Raw genomic sequence first — 13211 nt, forward strand, 5'->3', positions numbered from 1 at the left:
GCTTTCACCAGGATGGTTCAAGTCCTGATAAAAATGGATGGTGTGCAGGGGAATAAGGATCAAAGAGGGGTTAATTACAGCCTTCAGTGCATACTTTCTTTTTTAACATGACTTTTTTCGCCCTATATGAAAAATATGCTCACTTCCTGCAATGTGCTATTGCAAAGATATGAGTCAAGAATAATTTAAAGACGTCCTTTGTTCCAGAAGAGTCTATTAACACCGAAAAATAAAAATTGTCATATTAAACTCACCCTCATGATGTTTCATGACTTTCTTTTCTTATGTGGGAAAAGAAAAGGAGATATTTTTAATGAATATCACAGCCCACCCTTTCAATGCAGTGGCAGTGGATAGAGGCTCAATTTAAAGCTTAGAGGACCCAAAAGATGTAATAAAAGTAGTCACATAAAAATGTGATTTGTGCGTCTAATTTCAAGTCGTCTGAAGGCATACGATAATTATTTTTTGTGAGAAACATTTTGAAATGAGAGAAGCTCCTTCAAAGTGGTTTGTGTGTTCACATGTTCATTTTGTTCTTTTTTTTTAAGCTTTAAAGTGAGATACTGTCAACTGCCATTGTGTTGAAAAGATAGCCTGTGATGTTCATTAAAACCTCTCCTTTTATGGGCTCCTAAAATGTATTTTGGGGTGAGTATTAAAGGGTTCTTAAGTTAAAATGAAATGTGCAGTAATATTTTTAAAGCAAAATGGCTAAAAAATATGTATTCTACTGTATTTGACAAATTGTGATTCTGAGATGTTTAAAGTGTTAATTCTGTGACATTGTGAACAAAAATGTGAAATTATTGAATGTTATTAAATAAATGTGATTAAACATCAAGTTGGTAGTTTTTAATATGCTTTGAGTACATATTTGCCATTCATAAGGTACAAAGTGCTTGTCACTGGGGCAGTACCCTTAAAAGGCCAAATTTGCACCTTTTCCAAGGATACATTATAGTACCATATCACTGAGGTTCAAGCTGTAAGGGTACGAAAATGTAGCTTTGAGGGTACTGCCCTGGTGACAAGCAATTATACCCCTAGTGGTACAAATTTTGCACTTTTTCTGACAGTGTACCAGTTCCATCACTGCCACTGAAGCGGACCTATTTGATCTGAAGCCATACTGATGTTCACTCAACAAATTGTGTTTTTCTATGAAATTATCAAGCCTTTGCACAAATAGTTTTTCAAAAAAATTTTGAGAACTGAGAAAGTAGAGAAATTGGTCTATAACTGGAGAATAGATGTCTCTCCACCTTTATAAATGGGAATGACTTTTGCTATTTTAATTTTTCTGGGAAATATACCTGTTCTGCAGGATTGATTGCAGATATGTGTTAATGGTTTTACTATACATTCTATATATATATATATATATATATATATATATATATATATATATATATATATTTTATTTTTTTTTTATTTTTTTTAATAATAACATGTCAATATCAGCCCAATCTGTGGAATTTTAATTCATAAAATTATTAACAATGTCAAGTAAACACAGCAAAAAAAAAAAAAAAAAAGAAACGGCCCTTTTTCAGGACACTGTATTTTAAAGATAATTTTGTAAAAATCCAAATAACTTTACAGATCTTTATTGTAAAGGGTTTAAACAATGTTTTCCATGCTTGTTCAATGAACCATAAACAATTAATGAACATGCACCTGTGGAACGGTCATTAAGACACTAACAGCTTACAGACGGTAGGCAATTAAGGTCACAGTTATAAAAACTTAGGACACTAAAGAGTCCTTTCTACTGACTGAAAAACACCAAAAGAAAGATGCCCAGGGTCCCTGCTCATCTGCGTGAACGTGCCTTAGGCATGCTGCACGGAGGCAATAAATTGCAATGTCCGTACTGTGAAACACCTAAGACACTACAGGGAGACAGGAAGGACAGCTGATCGTCCTCGCAGTGGCAGACCACGTGTAACAACACCTGCACAGGATCAGTACATCCGAATATCACGCCTGCGGGACAGGTACAGGATGGCAACAACAACTGCCTGAGTTACACCAGGAATGCACAATCCCTCCATCAGTGCTCAGACTGTCCGCAATAGGCTGAGAGAGGCTGGACTGAGGGCTTGTATGCCTGTTGTAAGGCAGGTCCTTACCAGACATCACCGGCAACAACGTCACCTATTGGCACAAACCCACCTTCGCTGGACCAGACAGGACTGGCAAAAAGTGCTCTTCACTGACGAGTCACGGTTTTGTCTCACCAGGGGTGATGGTCAGACTCTTGTTTATTGTCGAAGGAATGAGCGTTACACCGAGGCCTCTACTCTGGAGCGGGATCGATTTGGAGGTGGAGGGTCCATTATGGTCTGGGGCGGTGTGTCACAGCATCATCAGACTGAGCTTGTTGTCATTGCAGGCAATCTCAAAGCTGTGTGTTACAGGGAAGACATCCTCCTCCCTCATGTGGTACCCTTCCTGCAGGCTCATCCTGACATGACCCTCCAGCATGACAATGCCACCAGCCATACTGCTTGTTCTGTGCATAATTTCCTGCAATGTCAGTGTTCTGCCATGGCCAGCGAAGAGCCGGTGAGGGCTAGGGCCATTCCCCCGAGAAAGGGAACTTGCAAGTGTCTCGGTGGAAGAGTGGGGTAACATCTCACAGCAAGAACTGGCAAATCTGGTGCAGTCCATGAGGAGGAGATGCACTGCAGTTCTTAATGCAGCTGGTGGCCACATCAGACACTGACTGTTACTTTTGATTTTGACCCCCCCCCCCCCCTTTGTTCAGGGACACATTATTCCATTTCTGTTAGTCACATGTCTGTGAATCTTAAGTTTGCTGAAAATAAAAGCAGTTGAAAGTGAGAGGGCATTATTTTATTTATTTTTTATTTTCCTTTTCATCATCTTCCCTAATAAAAATTGGAGTTGGAGTTTCTATAAACAATATCTTCTTCTACACTCTCATTATTTCTTGGCTCCACAATCTCATTTGCTAAATTATATCCAACATTTACAAAGTACTCGATCAGTTCATTGGCAATGTCTTTTGATTTATTTAAAATTGTATTGCTATCTTTTACAAAGTAAATTGGATTGTCTGAACACCCTTTTTAATTATGTTGTTAAGCAGCTTTCCATGTTCCTTGAGTATTATTCATACTGCTCCAATAGCTTTTGATAATACTCTTTCTCATTAGATCTCGTAATATTTATTAAAACATTTTTTAATATCTTATATTTAATTTCTGCTTTTTTTTTTCCCTTTTTTTATGTTTAAAAAATCTCCTTTATAATTTTTCTTTTTACTTGCATTCTCTATCCCCTTGGTAATCCATGGCTTGTCCACATAATTGTGCTTCCATATAAGTTTATTTAACAGACAGTTCTATTCATATTGCACAGTTAATGTGGACAAAAAAGCCTCATAGGCTCTGTTAGGATCATCATTAGCATAAACCTCATTCCAGTTTTGTTTCATTAGGTCCACCTTCAGGGCAGCGATAGCTTCTGGTGTTCTGTGTCGAATCATTTTACAAATATTTAACTTATTTTCATTTTTTATCTTAAAGAAATTCTGAAAAATTACAAAAACAGGAAGGTGGTCACGTATGTCAGTTATAAGTAATCCACATACTATTCTGCCTTCAATTTTATTTGTGAATATGTTGTCTATCAATGTAGCCGTATCTGTTGTTATTCTACTTAGTTTTATAATAGCAGGGAATAGGCTATTGCTGTACATTTTATTAATAAATATGTTGACATTTTGTGTCCATTTGGGTTTAACAAGTCAATATTAAAATCACCACATACAATTTGCACCTTTTTTTCATTCTATTTGTCAAACATACCAGCTAATTTATTTGTAAATGTATCATGTAAATGTGTGTAAATGTATTTTATTTTTTTTTAACATCAATTTCTATAGTTAAACATTCCAAAATATTTTCAATGGTGTTTGACATACTGTACATTTAACCATGCTGCATCTTAAAGCTGTATCAACATACAGAGAAACTTTTTTGTTAATCCTATTTATTGTAAACAACTCATATCCTTCCAGTTCCACATCGCACATTTTCTCATTAAGCCAAGTCTCACTTACAGCGATTACATTAAACTTATTTAATTGACACAAATAATCATTGATTTTAGAGAAGTTTCTATAGAGGCTTCTACTGTTGAAGTGTATTATTGATAAAGCCCTTTCTATTTCCACATTCCTGTTGAGTTGTTCATCTGTGTAGTACTCACAATTGTTGTTGATGTTTTTTAACCACAAAAGTGGTTTGTCTGGGTCAATATCATTTTCAATCTAATACATTTTGTGGGCTGTGTGGTCAAAAGTTTTAAAGTTAAAATGTTCATACTTACTATATAGTCTATGTAAATGATCACTCACACAATGTCTCTGAACGGGAATGAATTGTCCTCTTCAAAATCTGTCATTTGTTTTTACAATAGTCCATGCAGATGCTCCCCACACAATCCAATCCAATAACTACAAAAGTCTTTGAGTTCTCTTATCATAACTACTTTGGCTTCTTCAGGTGTTCCAATTAGCCGTATCATTACTTTGTAATTTCTCGTCCATGTTGCTTGTATCTTGTTTTGTTTTGTTAGAATACGTGCATGTCTGGCAATGTCTGCGTTATTTTTTGTAAGATGCTCATTCAAGTACACCCCTGTCCCCTTCAGCTTATTTGCCTGCCTGATGTGGCAGGCAAATGTTTGTTTTGCAATCCTTATGGGGAAGGGTATGGCAAGCTGCGACATTGTTACTCTGAATGCACATGTTCTAACTTTCAAAGAACTCTATTCTACTCTGAATTTGTGTTCATGACATACTGATTCATGACATAGGGAGCTAGAGAGCTGATTGAGACGCACCCACAGTCCACTGTTTCTCATTGCATGTTATCATAATGTATCGTGATATACTGACAATGTCTGTGACATTGACAGACAAGGCCACACAAATCCACCATGTTTTCTTCAAACAATTTACATTAATTGTCCATTGGGCTGGACGGTTTCACTCCATATTTTGCTAGTCTGTCAGCACAAGTGTGATGGATATCTGTCTCTGACACTCCACCATAAACACATCACACAGACAGGCACCTCGTAGAGTCGTTTCCCTGTCCATACTCTCACCTCAATGACATACCCCATCATGTCTTCTGTCTGTCCACTATGAGGCTGACCTCCTGTTAAATGCTCAAGACCCTTCACCCATAGAACACCATTCAACATCTCACTTCATCACTTCACTCCCGCTGCCCAGTCTTGCTCTGACAGACTGCACTGACACACTACTGAGTACATTTGAGCTTTGACTTTGTTAGTGTTGGACCAGGTTCATTAAATAAATTGTTACATTTGCTAAAGTAGCACAGCTGACATGCTGAATAGATTCAATGCAGAATACAATCAATGTTGAAGAAAAAGCAAGTGTTGAAAGTTTAGGCAAAAACTAAATTTTATTACAGCTTTGAAGGTGAATCTTTTGAAAGTGAAGTGTGATTTCTGCCTCACTAGTCTTACCAAATGGAATTGTGAACAGTTTTCCTGAACACTCCTCACATCTGCCAGTGGTTACACAGACATTTAGTCCCGCCCCAAACTGACACTACTGGTTGAGCTAACTCTTTATAGACCAATCCTTTGGCAACGTCACATCTTACATCACACACGGAAGTGGTGGCAAAAAACGAGCGCAAAGAGCAAACTTTTTTCAGATTCCATAGTTGGAAAATTATTTCAAGGGCTATCGTAGACAACTGTGGCTTCAAGCCATCAACAGAGCTGACTGGACTGAGGAGATAATTTCAACTCAAAGCTTTGCAGCAAACATTTATTGCAAACATCATTACAGGTATATTATTAACTCATATCATTATAATAACTGTATAGCTAAGAACATGTCTGTAGTTATTATGGTTTTGTGTCTACTTTTGTTTAATCGTCTAATCTTTTATATCTAACACAATCTATCACCACTCACTGTGCATGCGCAACATTTTTTGTAAACAGTGTGATTGTTCTATAGGCTTATGGCTATTAGCTCATTTGTAGTCTCTGTACCTGGTTAGGCATTAAAACAAAGCAAAAAGAATACAAACAATGAACAATCAGTGTTCACAAATTTGATTTTAATCACATTTTTTACACTTTTATTAAAAATTATAAAACTTAAAAAAAAAGTATTTTTTTTTCCTTTACTTTTGTGTTTTTAAGTCTTGTGGTAAATTATTCTGTTAAATGAGAATCATGACTGGCTGAAGGTGAGGTGGGGCATTTTAGAAGAATATCTCAGCACTGTAGTTCCATACAATGCAAGAGAATGGGTGCCAACATTTCTAACCTCCAAAATCCACATAAGGGCAACATAAAAGTACTACAGACGACTCTGGTGGTTAAATCCATATATTCAGAAGTGATATGATAGGTGTGGGTGAGAAACAGATCAATATTTAAGTCCCTTTTTTTTTTTTTTTTTTTTTTTTACTATAAATTATGGCAAGTTTTTACTATAAATTATAGCAGTTTTTACGAAAAATTATTTTATCAATAATCACCTTAAAAATATTGCGATATACAATTATATCATCAACCCCCCTGCCGAGGGTTGGTGAATATTTTTGCTTTATTGATTTTTGCTTTAAAAATTGTATTCATTTATTTAAACTTGAAAAACATTAAAAAAGACATTTTTAAATTCAAATTGCACTTTAAACTAAATGAAAAAAAGCAATAAAACAAGAAGTGATCAAAAAATCTTATTTAACCACCTCCCCAAATCCAAATATTTACCATCTCCAAAGGCTCCATTTGCCATCATGCAGGCATCCGTCAACAATAACAGGTGGAAAATTACTAATAACCTACAGGTTAAGAACTAAAGACAATTATAAATGTAAAGATAATAATAATCGTAATAAATAAATTTCCTTATTTTCCCAAAATAATGTTGCCAAATGTGTGTGCTTATGGAATTTGTGTTTGTATTGCACTTTGGTAATACAGTTAATCCTTCCTTAATAAAATAAAATAACATTTTAGGTTCAAGGTGAACATGTCTTGTATTGAGTTGTGTTCACAATGCATGCTAACCACGTGGAAATAAAGCGAACTAAATTCACAGCACCCCCTGAGATGATCAGAGATAATTTGCAGCATTCTCATAGATGACATTATTGTTGCAAACAGTTTTCAGGCAAATGAAACAGAGAAAAACAAAGTGAAAACTCTTTACATGCGCTTGTTCCACGAGACAGGCTTGCGCTGCATGCCGACATGTGACTTGCATGCTACACGCCTCTGAACAAACAGCGAATCAGACACAAGCATTGACAGCTTTTCTTTTGACTGTTCTTAAAAATATAATAAAGTGTGTGTCTTCAAGTGCATATCTTTGTGACTAACAGCATTTCTTGTCATGTGTCACTCCAAGATGTCTTAAAGGTCACCCGCCTGTTGTGGGTAGATGAGCAAAATTACCAGCACATGAAATACATTTGAACAAAGAGCTTGAAAACTGGATTCAGCCTCGTCGCATTTTGTGGTGGCGGGTGTTAGCTGGCCACTGTTTAATATATTTGGCGACTTCCCAGATCCATGGTTTTGCCTTTTCCTGATATTGTCGATCATTGTCTGTCAACTAAGTGTCGCAATCAGCATCGGGATCTTTGTAAGACATCGTCGATATCTGATAACATCGTCCTATCGCCCAGCCCTACTATAAATTCTCCTCCCTGCTCAGTCAATCTCCACTTCAGTTTCACTTTCCCATTCTTCTTCTGTTTTTGGTGATTCACAGTCTTAATGCATATCGCCCCCTACTGGGCAAGGAGAGGAGAATTTATTATAAAAATGACTTAAATATTGATCTGTTTCTCACCCACACCTATCATATCGTGTCTGAACACATGGATTTAACCATCCATGTCATATGGATTACTTTTATGCTCCCTTTATGTGGATTTTGGAGCTTAAAAGTTTTGGCACCCATTCACTTCCATTGTGAGGACCTACAGAGCTGAAATATTCTTCTAAAAATCTTAATTTGTGTTCTGCTGAAGAAAGAAAGTCATACACATCTGGGATGCCAGGAGGGTGAGTAAATAATGAGAGAATTTTCATTTGGGTGAACTATCCCTTTAAGTAAATACATTTTCTTTGAAAACATGCAAAGGTAAACTCATTAATAAATGCATGCTTTGAATACCAACAGAACAGAGTTATTCTCTGTAGTGGGCTGGTTATGGAAGGACCCATTAAGATTTTAGCAGTGTGCTTTAAACCCTTCCAAAATCCAGACTTCTCATATGAGCTGAGATCAGACTGAAGTAACATTTCCTTGACTTCAGAATTTAACTAAGGCTCATTTGTTGCATGCAACTTGTAAAATACTAGTTTAGACAAATTCTGAAGTCAAGGAAATGTTATTTCAGTCTGATCTCAGCTCATATGAGAAGTCTGGATTTTGGAAGGGTTTAAAGCACACTGCTAAAATCTTAATGGGTCCTTCCATGTGAACTAAGGCTCATTTGTTGCATGCAACTTGTAAAATACTAGTTTAGACTTCTACTAATAATAATAATAATAATAATAATAATAATAATAATAAACAACAGGAGAGCATCAGTTATTTAAATATATGTCAATCATCTAGCTCCAGTATTGCAAATTAAGATATATAATATATATATATATATTATTATTATTATTATTATTATTATTATTATTATTTTTAAATTACTATTATTATTATTTACTTTTTTTTTTAATTATTATTTAAGTTCTAAGAAAATCAGAAAGCTGTCTCAAAATGCTGTGGAGAAAAGTCATGCAACTGAAGCATTTTTGTCATCATTAAAATACCAGCACAGGTAGAATGTGTTCACAGTTGACCATGAAACACCTGAGAGGCAGTTTACCAGCTGTGTGCTGAAACATGACTTCTAATAGGAACAGTTTGTCTCAATCTATACACAGAATGTCTCTTGTCCAATGAACTGGCCTTTAAATCTGCTTTATAGTGCAAATAAAAGGCTTAGATAAGCCAGATATGCTGGCTTTATGTGACAGTTCCTGAGCAAACCAGAATGCTGCAGCCACAGTTCCAAGACCCAGTAATGAACGCTCACAACAGATGTTTAATAGCTTTCGCTGCAGTGGTACTGGGAGACCTGAGCACTCTTACTGCACACAGTCAAATGCCAGGAATAAGACAGTCTAACTCTCATTTATCAAATGCATAGTGTAGGTTTTTCAAACCTTTTTATGATCACAGTACCTGCCTGAGTAATGCAGGGTCATAAGCAGGCCCAGACAGACGTTTTTTTTTGTTTGTTTTTTTTCTTCATTTTCTGCACTGATTGTTGGAATTTGATAGAATTAATTTAAATATGGAAAAATGTGTTAAACAGAGCTGATAAAACTGCTGTCTTACTGATGGCTGAAACAGCTAAATTATTTAAAGCCATGGTTCACCAAAAAATGTAATTCCTTCATCATTTACTCACAATAACATTGTTCCAAACTCATATGACTTTGTTAAATGTTAGACAGAATTTTGGTCTCAGTCACCATTCAGTGTCATAGTATGTAAAAAAAAAAAAAAAGTGAATGGTGATCTAATTTGGTGTTCCACGAAATAAAGAATGAGTAAATGATGACAGAATTGTCATTTTTCTCTGAACAAATGAACATGCAAGGAGCAAGGGATATGTTGAACTTTGTGAATGATGGGCATTGGATCTTTCAGCACAATTCTGCAGTTGCAGATTCCGTGTGGGCCTGCATATTAGGTGTTTTCCAAAGTATGACTACAAAATGCTTTGTTGCTAATGGTGCTTGGCATACTCAGCGAGAATAACGATTTCCTAGTCAAATCCAATAACAAAAACAATAAGCTACATTTTAAATTTCCTGTGATGAATCCCTGGCTGAAGTGAGTATCTTTAAGACTCTGAGCTCACCCTGATCAACTTATCATCCCCGGGCCCAGGGGTCATTACAGCAGCCTGCAGTCTCAACCACTACTGATGGTTCCTGTCCTATTCCACGTTCCACCAAAATTGGATTTTGATTGCTTTTCACAGGATATTTTTAATTAAAGGCAAATGAGAATAGCATGTGAGATTAAGCAATACTTCATGGTTTAATTCCCTGAGAGAGTTATCAGAGAGAGCAAAGCCATTTAATGACTTCCTTACAAATATTGGCAATTAAAACAAGTGACATTTTTCAATAAAAATGAATTACAACTACCAAAAGGAAAAAAGGAACTGAAAGTCAGGCCAAAATGGAAAATGCTAAAGCTTCACATTACAATATAAAGGCACTAGGGTGAAAGTATTGACAAGCTATGTATTTAAACCATAAAAACACTGAAAATATTCAATTTAACTCATATTGACACATTGAAGGCCTTGCAATGAAATGCCTGCTGGCTGAATTCAAGGGCCCATATTTGCATCTGTGCAATGCAAAAATTAAATGTGAGTCTGGACATGTACTTTTGATGCTGGTGTGTATGTGCGTGCTTGAGTGTGCAATACTGTATGTATGCAAATGTGTGTATATAGAAATGTATGAATAGGAGAGCAAGGATACATGCAAAGGCTTATATTATATAATTTAATACACAATGCATTTTCAGAGGCTGTGCTTGTCTGTTGATGCACAATGCAAACTTTTATCTCTTTCAAAAATGTCAGAAAGTTTCAGTAAGTGCCAGTAACTGACATTTTTGTTAAAAACCTGTTTTGAGCTAATAAAAATGTCTTCCTTAAAGCAATAGTTCACCCAAAAATGGAAATTCTCTTATCATTTACTCACCCACATGATTCTATTAACATTTACTCACCCAGATGTGTATGACTTTCTTTCTTCAGCAGAACACAAAAGAAGATTTTTGTGAAAAATATCTCAGCTCTGTACAATGCAAGTGAATGGTGATCAGACTTTTATAACTCCAAAAAATCACATAAAGGAAACATAAACATAATCCATATGACTCCAGTGGTTAAATCCATATCTCCAGAAGCAATATAATAGGTGTGGTTAAGAAACAGTACAATATTTAAGTCCTTTTTTACTCTAAATCTCCATGTTAACTTTCACTTTCAGATATGAAAGTGAAACTAAACAGGCACCACATATGACTTTCAGATGTAAAAGTGAAAGTAGAGATTAAAAAAAAACAAAAACTGTCTGATGCATTACTTCTATTGTATGTTTCCTTTATGTGATTTTTGGAGCTACAAAGGTCTGATCACCACTCACTTGCATTGTATGAACCTACAGAGTTGAAATATTCTTCTACAAATCTTCATTTGTGTTCAGCAGAAGAATGAAAGTCATCCACGTCTGGGATGTCATGAGGGTGAATAAATGATGAAAGAATTTAGGTGAACTTTCCCTTTAAGTACATTATGGTTTTTCGGCCATACGTTTAAGGACAAAATATCTGTTATCTCTCCTTCCAAATTCCCATATGGTTTGGTGTTCCTCTTTGACCTGGTTTGATAGAAGTATAACAATATGTGGTTGCCATATCAACTTGTTTGTGTTTACATATAGTCTGATGTTGTGAATAAAGCTGTGGTAAAAATATTTAATACATATACAGTATCCATATTTTAAAGCTTTTCCATATACTGTTACAATTATCACATACATACCTCTGTTTTAATTGTACAGCATAAGTGTTGTGAATGGTAACATCACCCTTCATATACTTGTATTTCTTAGTATTTTATGTAATTAAGTTAATAAAGATACATTTAATATGCATGGGTAATGACAGCAGACGTGGAAAAGATGTCTGAGGCAAAGTTTCAAAGTTTTAGGCAGAAAATGTTTTGAATAAATAAGCAAAAAGCTATACAATTATACTTGTGCTCCCAGAGATATGAGAGAGTTTGTGATTATGAGTGTTTGAATGTACCTCTGTAATGAAGGCCTTGGCAGTAGCGGGACTCATGAACAGCACAGCGCGCCGCAGTGTGTCCCTGTAGCGGTGTAGCTCCTCCACCCTCATGGTGCGGAACATTCCTGTGATCATCATGTTAATATTGGATTCCACCTTCTGGAGAGACACGTCCATGCCCTGCTGAGACGTCTGGTCCAGGAAGTTCTGTATCCCCCGGATATCTGTACAACAGGAGACAATATCAGCTAAACTGCATTCATTTTATATGTGACCCTTTCACAATTTGTCTCAAAATATCCAGTCTGCATTCAAACAAATATGTATTTCCTTAAAGGTACACACAATATTTTATTTATTTATGTTTTTATGTGTGTGTGTGTGTGTGTGTCAGCCATTATTAATGTATTCTGCAAGCAGATTTGTCCAATAACAGGAGGGCTTACATATCAAATGAACAGCTTTCGTCTCATGTAAGTATGCACCATTTTAAACACATTTTTCAAAAGTACTATTCATTTCTATGTGTGAAAAAATTTTAATGAAGAAAAAAATACTGAGTGGCCCTTTAAATCTATGAATTTAAATGAATGTGTCCCATTTTTATGAAGAAAAAAATGGGTAGGACAAAGTGCATTTTACCAGCATCATATTCAGTCAGCAGATGAACATATGTGATATGCAATACAAACCATTTTATTTTCACCTGCTAAATTACTTTGATTACAGTGTGTAGTGCAGGAATGCATTAGCATGTGTGCTAACATAACATTGGAGTGGGTGGCAACAGAAACCTGTGTAGAACATTTATCACCGCAGTGTGGTGAGGCAGAAGTGCTATCTCAGGGTTGAGCAAAATAAAAGATGTATTTCACACAGGTTGTTGCACACTCATCTCTGTGCAGGCGTCCTTTCCCCACATCAAACCATTTCAACCAGAGCGGTGAGTCGTTCAGAACGCAAGATCAAAGCATCACTGAAAGATGGGACTGGGATGAGGGAACTGGATGGAATTAAGGTGGTGATGGTGGGGGGTGTTAAAAGTGAGACTTCCTGAGTGACAGAGATGTGAGGAAAAAGACTCATTCAAGAAAAGCATCAGAAGAAAGTATCTTTAAGGTAGCCCTTCAGTCATGAGTTGCTAAAGATGACTTTACATGCTTGCATTTTAGATGTGCTACAAAAATAAATATACCATGAAATGCCTCACGATAGACTGCCGTGTCACACAATATGTCAGTAAAAACAACATTACGTACACATTGATGGAGCAGCATTAAGG

The 13211-nt window shown here is 35.9% G+C and overlaps 1 protein-coding gene across 2 annotated transcripts in view; it reads right to left on the minus strand.

Moving 5' to 3' along the window:
• The window catches only part of LOC127424243 (glutamate receptor ionotropic, delta-2-like), a 618756-nt gene that overhangs the window by 260382 nt on the left and 345163 nt on the right, over nt 1–13211 (minus strand). For both annotated transcript variants that reach the window (XM_051669247.1, XM_051669248.1), the window contains exon 4: nt 11948–12153. In XM_051669247.1, the coding sequence (XP_051525207.1) occupies nt 11948–12153 (206 nt within the window). The remainder of the gene's footprint in view (nt 1–11947; nt 12154–13211) is intronic.

Source organism: Myxocyprinus asiaticus, chromosome 33 (genome assembly GCF_019703515.2).
Source record: "Myxocyprinus asiaticus isolate MX2 ecotype Aquarium Trade chromosome 33, UBuf_Myxa_2, whole genome shotgun sequence".
Lineage (NCBI taxonomy): Eukaryota > Metazoa > Chordata > Actinopteri > Cypriniformes > Catostomidae > Myxocyprinus > Myxocyprinus asiaticus.